Raw genomic sequence first — 11591 nt, 5'->3', positions numbered from 1 at the left:
CAGGCTGTCAGTTCTGTGTTTAACCACTGACATCTTGCAGGCTTCGGGCCTTCGGCCACAAAACAGATAGGTACAGAAGTCAATCACATGTATGTACTTTACCTTTCATACCTACGCTCGGCGGTCGCTCTAGGGTTGCGAACTTGGCTTATGCACAAAAAACTATCGTGGTAGTGGCACTCGAATCTATCGTATCGTATCTCGTATCTAGTTGTTTGATTTATTGTTGAGGATGAAGCGAGAACAATGTAAATATAAATTAAAAATAACATTAATAACTCAAATATGTAATTTAATTTTAATGTCATTGTTATATTACAAATTTGTCACAGAAAATATCTTGTGATGATTTCGAGATTGGCGAAATGCAAGTGTAATAAATTCGCATTCTCATGTACAATCTAATCAATTCGCATTCGCATTCTCTCTGAAACCACTGGTAGCTTAAAAACGACAATTCCCCGTTTAATGTTGAATTTAAACAACCGTCCACTGAACAGTTATAATAACTTTTCGTTTTGTTTCTCCATTATTGCACAAAAAAGTTCACAGACGCGTGTCTCAAGCGGATGGCACTCGCGCTCGCAGTGGTCCCAACCGGTCCGAGATATCGTGTCCGTGAGCAGTGTCTGTGTGTGCGTTGCTCGAGCGCTCTTTGTATGTAGATTGATTTCTGTACCTATCTGTTTTGTACTTGTACTTAAAAATACTTGGAAAAGTTACGGGAGGCGCGCGTCTGTCGGACGCTTCGGATCTTCGAATCGCTCCTTCGGCCTTTGCATTTAGTTAGATTCTTGTACTATTGCTTTGTGTTTGAATACCGAAGTCGGCATTTCGCTCTCCAAACCCCAACATCTCGGCACCTGCATCTCCAATGGAGTCTCAAAATGAGACGCTAGATGTTGACCATTTAATTATGGAAATAGACGGGGATCACCTTTGTGTTATAAATGCTCAAAGTCATACAGCAATCACATATTAAAGACACGTTTCATGACAAGCGACTGGTACGAAATCCATGTTGAGAATGAACAAATCGTCAACTTTTTCATCGCAGTGCGCGCAGTGAATTTTCTGCGATATGTTACAGCGGGATTCTAAAATCGTGTCGCAAAAATTAATATCGTGGTGCGCGCTTGGCCTATAATACCTTAAATGTATACTCCTTCAATTTGAATTTAGAACTCATTATTATTTTTTATTTGATTTTGTTTCTAGTTCTATGCCATATATATAGACTTTAATATTATTTAGAACTGCTAAAAAACAAGATCGGCTTACTTTAAATATTTCGTCAATTTTACCTTTGTTTCTAAAAACTGTGATATTTAGCTGTCATATACTATTAATATCTTCCAAAATTATTTTCTCGTAACAGGACTGAGGGGCTACCGCGAAAACCGAAATTCGCAATTTGCGGGGATCTTTCTCTTTTACTCCAATGAAGGCGTAATTAGAGTGACAGAGAAAAATGCTCGCAATTTGCGAACTTCTATTTTCGCGGTTATAGCCCTGAATCTTGTTGCTCACCGATCCGTTCAAAAATATACATAAGTACTGAATATAATTAATAGATATTATAATTATACAATTAATACATAAATGTAATGGTACTTAATGAAAAGGAATATTGTGTATATTGTTTCGACGAATCAGATACTCTCAATAAAATCTATACATGAGGCCAAAGCTGTTCATAAATATTAAATGACTTTATTATCTCTATACGCCTCACTAACTCTATGTGTCCTATTGTGGAAAAAAAAAACACAACGACAGTCAAGAACGGAATTCTTAATTTGAATTTTTCAGATATTTGAGATGCCTAGTCCATTGGTTGGAAAGCCCGTTCGAAATTGAAACTTATTTGCAATATAATAAGGTCGTATTTTGTAGATCTCTCTCATACTTATAGTAGGCTATTGAGATAAAATTAAATATCCCACAAAAATAAGCAAGAAGAATTAAACTTTGTGTCAAAGACATAAGTCATAAATTTCCAATGCCAAAGTTTTAACTAAGGATGTTTCTCGCCTAATATGAATTGACCAGTGTAAGCATCAGTTAGCTAGCCCTAAGCAACCAAAGGTCAAGCTGCAGTTGAAAAACTAATAAAGATAAAGTTAAGCTGATAATTTTCCCGCCGTCTCCATGCTTCTTTAAGTTGGGTATTGACTGGTCAGCTGCCTGTTAGCTATAGTTTTCGCGAAAATCGCCAGGACAGAGGTGAAAATTTTTGTATGAAAACTTGCAACTTTAAATGCATTTTTTGACGAAAATATTGCAGTCTAAAATGAAGTCAAAATCAGTCCATCGACTCAATTTTTTGCAAGCTTTCTAATGGTACCCCACACGATTCTTACAAATGAAAAAAGTTTCAGCCTACCCCTCTCAACCCCCTAAATTTCCCCCTTTAATAAGAAATAAGCAGTTTTGACTTATTTACAATATGAGTGGTGGTAATTGCTATAACTGTTCCAAATTTTAGGTATCTATGTCAAACGGTCTCTGAGAAAAACGTATTTAACTGATTTGCAAGACCGAAGTGATCCCATAAGTGTTCCGTAAACAAAGTTTTGTACGGAACACTAAAAATCACCATTTTTTAAGCCAGCACTGTTGGGCATGATGTTAAGCAAATTTACGGAACTTTGTACTTTCAAAATTGCTTAAACTGGAGAAAATACAATATGATACGTAATATTATGCCGAGTAGGTATACCTAAATAGCTTGTTAGCCGAGATGACGTTGTTTTGGAGAAATATATTTGTAGAGCCCCCTTTCAGCACACATACGTAGCATACTTCGCTACCGGCTACGATGTAGCGTGCAGCTTGCTTGCCATCAATTCATGCGCACTAAAAGAATAATTACTATTTCGGCAGGGATAACCGGACCAACGATGGAAAAAGTCAACGAACAGCATAATTTTAACCACTTTGTTAATTTTATCTACATAAAACACAAAAATCATGACCATGTTACATTTTATTATGTAAGTCTTTACTTGTATTTTTATAAATGTAGTTTGTTTATATTTTTAACTTTAATTTATTTAATTATTATAAAGTTGTAAGTATTTCATTCCATTTTACGTTTGTTTGATTTAATGATGCAAGGAAATAAGTAGGTTTACCTTTACGAAGGAAGTGTAGAAAAAAATCGAACAAAAGTTCTGTGTGTTACAAATTCGGGCATAATTATCACTCCAGAGCGGCTGCCGCGAAAACCGAAATTCGCAAATTGCGGGGATCTTTCTCTTTTACTACAATGAAGGCGTAATTAGAGTGACAGAGAAAAATCCCCGCAATTGACGATTTTCGGTATTGGCGGTAGCCCTACTTATACTGATTCCAGTACTTATCTGATGCAGTGCATAATTGTTTTCCTCATGCGTGATCGAGTTAGCGTTTTTGAGGCTGAACGCCGCAATGAGCTCGACAAAAAACGAGATGAGCTTAAGGCTCGGCCGCCAGCCTCAATTTCCTACAATTATATAGGTGGTGTGCTGACGTGCTCAAAATGCGCTCGAGTATTTAGCAATAAGATAAGGTACGTGAGCCACCTAAGGGCGCACCAGAGAGTGGATCAGCTGCCTATACCTACTCTTATAACACGAGTTAAAAATTGCCTACTCCACAGCACGCAGTCGCTGTGGCCGAAATCGGTTAGGAGAGCATCCAGGAGAGTTTTCCATCGTATTTTCTCAGAAACGTTCGTATTTATAATGCTAGTTCAGACAATGTCATTACTTTCTATACCGAAACTGCAATAGCAAGACATGTTGGTAAGTTTCCGTGAAAAAACGATGGAAAATCTAATCTACTACTAAGTACATCTGTACTTACTAGGTGTAAAATAAAAATCTTTTGAAAATGAATTAATTCTTCCGATGAACGTAAATCGAGGAATTAATTCCCAGCAAGCTAGAAATCATTTTAATACCTTCATGACAAAATATTGAAGATACAATACAAGAAGTACATGGAAGATTGTATAAAAATCGATTTTAGGAGTGCCAACGCCGAGACGGATATGATAATATTCGCTCCATCTGCAATTCTGCATTAAATATGCATCTGCAAAAATGTATCAAATTGTTGTTAGAAAGATTACATGAAATTAAAAATATCTTGTATAGTTTTATTTCTGACAATGTTTCAAAAGTGCAATTTTTTTTGCCCATCCTGTATTTTTGTTTATTATATAAATCTGTCTTGGAAAGAGAAGAGCCGTGAAATGTATTGGGCCCCATAACAAATTGCAGTGTTCGTGGTCAAAGGGAGACTATGTGTAAAAATATGCAAAAGACAAAAAATGGTATAGGTAAGAAAAACTTTTTTACAAATTCTTGTCTTGTGAAAGTCAATAACTGACTTAAACATGACGTGAACATCGTGTCATTTTAGTTTTCTATCGTTTTATGCCGCAGATTTTTATAAAGATTTTTTATTTTTACTTTTTTCCTGTATGTTTAATTCGAAACTAAATGAAGGGAAATTACTGTAACCGCGTACGTATTGGTAATTGGTATGAAGATAAACTATTGGAGCAGGTAAAGTTAGTAGTTTTATTAATAGTTAGCTTCCAACTTGGAGGTGAGGTTATTCTGTTCGTTAGTAAAATGATAGCGGCTTCGCATTGCTATTATTCCGTTCTGTTTCACGAGACTTTTGTGGTGCTCAGGAAGGTTAGATTTCTTACAAATCAATCGATATGTACGAGTAAATTGGATTTTTAGAATAATGAAGGAGATTATTAAATCAAGGCTATGATCGACGATACAATAATGTTTCCACCGCACCAGCATGACACCAGTTACTTAAACTTCTCTTTATTCTTCAGAAACTGACGACAAATGTAGCATATTTTACCCATAAGAGTGGCAAAGTAGGTAATTTGATATAAATTTTAAAATATATTTAACTCTGGTCATCGTGGGATTCGAACCCACATTCATTGGATTGCCAGTCCAATGCGTTACCAATTCCAACGATCGCAATTGACCAGAGTTGATCAACGTTGATTTTTTCATTGTGATTGACATCTGTACATACAATTTATATATTTAATAGCGTTCATTTGAATTTTATTAGTAGGTAATGCTTTACTATCAAGTATTTTCTTAATTCGCGTTGGTGTGGTGAAAATTTTTGTTTCTCTCGGTAGTCTCAAATAGTTTATTTAACACAGAATTTTAGAATCTTTCGCTTGCTCGGATCCCAATATTTAGTGTGAGTGGTTAAACAACAACTTTGCCCCCTTGTAAAACATTGTATATCAATGTTTTACAAGGGGGCAAAGCAAAAAAATGTATATCATTGTATATAAAAAATTGTATACATCAATATGTATACAATTTTTTACAAGGGGGCAAAGTTGTTGTTTAACCACTATACGAGCGCATCAATATGCGCTCGTTAACGTACTTCATTATTATTATTTGTATATCTTACTTAATCTCGGGATCATGTGGTCCCAGACCTTTGAGAGGCGTGCGTGGGGCCGAAGCCAACAGCGCAGAGGCCCTTTAGGATAAATTTGATGTTATGTACCAGCTAGAACCCATTCACGGGAGCAAATAGATACCTGTAAATCGGTCCCAGCTGGGGCGTAGGGGCTTATTGTAAATACAGTGGAGAAGAGTGCCGGTTATGGTGTTGAAGTTTGGCTGGTCATAAGATTGGACTATTGCTGAGAATTCCGGAGACCTGCCATAACAATGTTTACCATCAACCATTAGTGTATAAAGCACGATATCAAGGCAGGCAGTAACTCGCCGCTGACCAATGTGCTCCTGAAACTGCCCTCGTAACGACGACCGTCATTTAATTTGATCAATCCATTTTTAGGACAAATTGGATGCATTTCGGAACCAAACGGAAAATGGTAACGAGAAAATGGTACTTGCGAAATACTACAAGATGACTGAAAACCTTAATAAAACAACCGTCTTGACTCAGTCTACGGGAACTATTAATTTCGGTGCCAAGATTTCATTGCTTGCACCTCATGTATCAGGTTAGAAACTTTCAAAAGTATATGCTAGATGGATGTAGATTATTTATTTGGTATATATTGTAGATATCCGCACTTATGATCGATCGCTATTTATTTCATATTAATAGCAATAGGATTTTGGATGAATTGGCTTAGAATTGAATTTTTGGTCTTTCCCTGAGGGTTAGCCAGGGTCTCACGGTCTAAAATTTAGGTTACACATTTTTTTTCGGAGCGATTATTTCCGAAAATATTTACTGTATCATTCAACCTAGAAGTCTTAAAAGACCTTTCTAATGACACCCCAAACTAAAGTATTGAAGTGAAATAACGTTTTGTAACCTTAACCTGATGCTGCTTGCTTGCTAGCGCTTCAATTAGAAAGACGCCTAAGAATTGTAAATCAGATTTAAGCAGTTTCACATTGTATCAGGCTCTTAAATGTTGACATTTTAACTCAGGTTTTTAAATTTTCAATGCAGAGTAACAATACTGCAACTACATTCTTGCAGTTTCAAACACTACTAGTGCGGAATTTAAGGGTCTCTTTTTGGGTGGTCGCATTTCGGCTGATGAAATACTGTACTCACAAGACCTCCGCGATGGATGCTCGGTGGTAGCTCACCAGGATGTGGTGCCACAAGAAAAACACACCTTCGTGATAACCAGTGCCGATTACTGCAATCGGGAACACGAAGTTTTGAAGTATAATCAGGAATTTCTTCTAACTCTCTCTAAAACAGTGAAGACAAAGGTGATAATAATTAAAAATGTGCCTATAGGTACCCCGACTATAGCTGCAACGAATTTAATCGATAGATTATGTATCCCGCATTGTATCGATAATCGCATGCAAAGTCTTGCCAAAGTCTTTATTATCCACATAAAGTAAAAAAAAACATTTTTCACCACACTCGTTCGGAAAGGCTCTCTTTATTCCATGCAATCAGCTGAAAGTTGCATTTTATTAATTAACTCTAGGAGAAGAATAGTACATTATTGTCGAGGCTCGGAAGTAGCTACTTGCAGGCTGAGGATTCGTTTTAAACGGACGACCTTGGGAGTCCGTTTAATTGAATCCGAAGCCAGCAAGTAGCCTTCCAGCCGAGTCATATATAGTGCTTTTCTCAAAAATGGTGCAAGAAATATAAATATCATTGAAATATTTTACAAAACCAACGTTCTTCACACACGGTATTCACAGAAAAAAGCCCTTGCCGCCTTTTTATTTTTTTAATAAAAAAATAGAAGTGTATTTTTCTGCCGAAAATACGCCAACCTATTTGAGACAACTAAATAGTCGCGGTACTAATCATCTGTTTGGCTGTTTAATGGGCCTGTGCCTTCATTTAATATGGCCATTTCAAATTTTAAAAAGTTTGGAACTCGACAAATAATGGAATTTGTATGCAACATTGCAGTCCCAAAAGCGAGACTGCAATGTTTTTAACTTTTTAATTTTTGAGTGACCATAAACTACGCGCTTCGCGACCTATTTTATAGACGGCAAAGTCGACTTTGCCGTCCATTTTTGAGAAAAAGTAATTTGATGCAAACCTTTATTCAAATAGTTGGTACACCATAATAATATAATTTGTATGGCGTACTGGATTATTTGAATACTTTGGATGCTGCCTACTACATAATTATCGCTGACTGTACCTATGTAGGTGTGTATAACTCAACAAGTACTGAACGACGTGCGAATCGTATCCTCAGGGCCTACCGCGAACCACGTTCGACGTGTTGCCTCTCTGTCGCACTTGTAAATTCGTACGTAAGTGTGACAGGGAGGCAACACGTCGAACGTGGTTCGCGGTAAACCCTCTGTGTGCTAAGCGTCTTTGTGTAACCCGTGCGAAGCCGAGGCAGGTTACTAGTTTCATATAAGTATTGACGTCTGGAAATTATTATACTACTACATTATTTTTAGCCCCTTTATGTGAGGTTCGACCCGAACCCAATCCCAGGTTTGTGCGGAAAGTTCCCGTTGTTCCTGAGCGAGCACGCGCTGTCAAGCACGCGCTGGCGAATCCTGCCCGTCCAGAGGCCTAACATCTCTCGCTTTGAACAGAATGGAAAACCAGTCCCTGTAAGCCTACCTACTTTTGATTTGTCTTTTTATAAAAAAAATATTTTTTTATTAATTGGTATGCGGGACATACTGCTGGAAAGATCGAATTTAAAAGGAAGTGTAACTAGGGAATTAGCTCCAACGGCTCCAACCTACGGGCGACCATTACTGGCCTACTATTTACACTATATATTAAATATTATTATCTTTATTTAACTTGGCTCTTAGGTTAGGGTTTTACAATGTGAGTATAAAAGTATACAATATAAAAACACTTGCAAAACATTACAAAAAATATATAAACACATTATAAAAAACCTAACCTAGGGTGCCGCCGGCAGCCGGGCAAGGCCCAAAGCTTAAAATTATACTGTATACCTATATATATAGTTATTTTTCTGTCGGTAAGTGTGGTTGACAGAGCACCCGAGCGAGTACCGTTTTATCAAAGATCAATGCCCTGTTTATCAAAAGCTTGTAACTGGAACTGGAACTAAATGGAACTCCCCTTTTGATAGCTTTTTTTAGAAAGGGACTTCCACTTGTATTACAAGTTACAAGCTTTTGGTAAACAGGGCACTGGCTTTAGTAAGTTGCCTAAGCAGTAAATTTTTATTCATATGTCATACGTAGGTACTTTACTAGATGGGTAAAATATATACATACAAGTATAAAAATTTGGCAATGCGCATGTGACGTCTATGGGCTCCAGTCGATATTGGATTACTCGGCATTCCATGTAGGTATGTATACCGGGTGTGGCCTGTAATATGAGCAAAAAATTAAACTGTAGGCTGTAGTCCTCATACTGACCAACATTTGTTCAGCGACTTTTAAAAATAACTTGTGGTTTGATTTTTAATACACTTTAAAGTTTATTCTAAGCCGCAATGTATTGCGAATTTTGTTATGTTTAAGGCGTGACAAGCAACGTCAATCACAATGATATGGCGTGCCGATGGCGTCCATTGAAGATAATATTTATTTTGTATGAAAAATAGGGAGTCTAATTACTTCATAATTTTTAAAAGTTGTTGAACAAAAGTGTCACCGTTTGAGGAGTACAATCTATGTTTTAATTATTTGCTCGTGTTACAGGCCACACCCGGTATATAAATACCGAGAATATCGTCGACAAGATGTCAAGAACATTTTTGTAGACGCATCTGCTAACAATTCAAATCAAATAAAATATTTAATTTTTAGGTAAATGAAGACATTATAATAAATCATTGCGCCACCAATATTAATTTAGGCGTGGACACCGGGAAGTGCGAATTGGGATTCTACGGGAGAGTAAGTCATCAAAGTCGAGGAATTTAATTAAGATTTGATTAGTCCTATTTGAATAAATGCCAGAAATTAATTAAGTGTGTCATGTTTTGTTACAGTTTTTCGCTCCCACGATGAAAACCTGCTTAGACATATTTGGGCGCGAATTGCCGAATAACGTTTGGCATATTCACATTCCCATCGCCAAAGACTGACTGACTTTTCAGCAGGGCAGAATATTGGCATATTCATGTCCCTGTTGCATTATGAACGGTCATTTTTCATATTATAGACTTTTTGTTAGTTTTTATTTATTACTTTGTAATATCGTTATTTTTACTTTTACCGCCAAAATAAAAGAGGTTATTAATTCGACCGTATTATTATTTTTTGTATGTGTTGCGGGTACTGTTAGAAAGATAGTTAAACTCAAGTTTACCCTGGTATAACTAGTATTATCTGAGACTTTTGGAGAAAGTCCGAAAATTAAACAACATTAATCTGTATTCGGCGTTTACACGTACCTACACATCTCTGTTTACCAAACACTGGCTGGGTAATGTTAGGTGTTGCATCATCACTGACATTACCCTCCCAATGCTAGGTAGACCTAGATATACATATATATACGGGTAAAGGCCGAATACACAGTTAAAGATGATTTAATTTTAAGAGTTTACCCAAAAGGCTTGCGTAATACTACTTAGGTACAGTCATCAGCAATAGTATCATACACAACTAGGGCCGCAAAAATATGTAACACGTTCTTATTTGGAGCGCAATAAGTGCGCGTCATATATCAATATAAACTCAAGTTTATCTATTTAAATTTGGGCTTTACCCAAAAGGCTTGGGTAATACTAGGTAAATATAAAAGGTATAATGTAACCAATTAAATACCTACATTAGATACAGTGAAAAACCTTAGAGGAAGGTGATTGTGTCATAAATTTGTTTTCGTTCGTTATCGTCTCGTTTAATATGCGGTATTCCATCTGAAGGCATCGGACTTATTGCGTCTACCTTCGAAACCATGAATAAGTCATATGCTTCGTTATAAGAATTGCTCTAAAAGTGTCATGAATATCCTCGAATGGATTCGTCGCAAATCCGATCGTAATTTTTTGCATTGTGAATATAATTTGACAGAGCTTGAGAAATTTCAAGTGACAATAAGGAAATTTATTCCTAGAGGATTATTTCTAATTGGTACTAATGAGATGGTGTAAGCATTCGCAGCATTCAGTCTTTTGATTTGCGAAAACCGTCAGTCGGCCTAGCGAAAACAAAAAAGTTGAGTTTTGCCTATAAAAATCAAGTCTTCTTCTTCTTTCCCCTGCCCTTATCCCACGTCATGTGGGGTCGGCACAACATGTTTTTCTCTTCCATTCTCCTCTGTCTTTCGTGTCCTCAGCACTCACTCCTTTCTTTATCATATCCTCTTTCACACAATCCATCCATCGTTTTTTGGGTCTACCATACGCTCTCCGTCCATCAACATTCATCCCTAACATTCTTTTGCCTATATGGCATTCATCCCTCCTCATTACATGCCCATACCACGACAACCTAGCACTTCTCATTTTCTCCGTTACTGGAGCTACTTTCAAACTTCCTCTTATATACTCATTCTTAATCCGATCCTTTCTCGTCACTCCACACATCCATCTCAGCATTCTCATTTCCGCTGCATGCACTCTTCTTTCATCCGCTACTTTCGTCGCCCAGCATTCTGATCCATACATTACAACAGGTCTCACGATCGTTCTGTATATTTTCCCCTTAAGTTTAAGGGGCATTCGTGGATCGCAAGTTGTTCCAGAGACCTGTCGCCATTTCATCCATCCCGCATTTATTCTATTTTTCACGTTTCGGTCGATGTTTCCGTCACCTTGGATCAATGACCCAAGGTACCGGAAGTCTATAAAAATCAAGTGCGAACTTATAAATAAAAAATAAAACCGGCCAAGTACTAGTCGGACTCGCGCACGAAGGGCTAAAGCTATCACTGTTCAAGAGATACAGCCTGGTGACAGACAGACAAATGAACAGACAGACAGACTGACAGACAGACGGACAGCGGAGTCTTAGTAATTGCGTAAGGTTTCTACCTTTTGGGTACGTTACTTAGATACATTAAGTTTTAAAGTTTAAATTAAAACCTTAAGGTTTTAAAATGAACATATAAGGTTTATGTTACAATAGACTTTAAAAATATATTATATTTTTTATGGATTGCCCTAA

At 37.0% G+C, this 11591-nt stretch overlaps 1 protein-coding gene across 1 annotated transcript; it reads left to right on the top strand.

Annotated features, from left to right (window-relative positions):
• Positions 1 to 3782: 3782 nt before the first annotated feature.
• LOC134680447 (cilia- and flagella-associated protein 161-like) lies at positions 3783 to 9562 on the top strand. Its single transcript, XM_063539578.1, has 6 exons — positions 3783 to 3788; positions 5854 to 6022; positions 6514 to 6755; positions 7935 to 8093; positions 9282 to 9371; positions 9467 to 9562. Exons 1-6 carry the CDS (start codon positions 3783 to 3785, stop codon positions 9560 to 9562), a joined length of 762 nt encoding a protein of 253 aa, XP_063395648.1.
• The last annotated feature ends 2029 nt before the right edge of the window (positions 9563 to 11591 follow it).

Source organism: Cydia fagiglandana, chromosome 3, assembly GCF_963556715.1.
Source record: "Cydia fagiglandana chromosome 3, ilCydFagi1.1, whole genome shotgun sequence".
NCBI lineage: Eukaryota > Metazoa > Arthropoda > Insecta > Lepidoptera > Tortricidae > Cydia > Cydia fagiglandana.
Note: the sequence above shows the minus strand (reverse complement) of the source record. Positions and strands in the feature narration are given on the sequence as shown.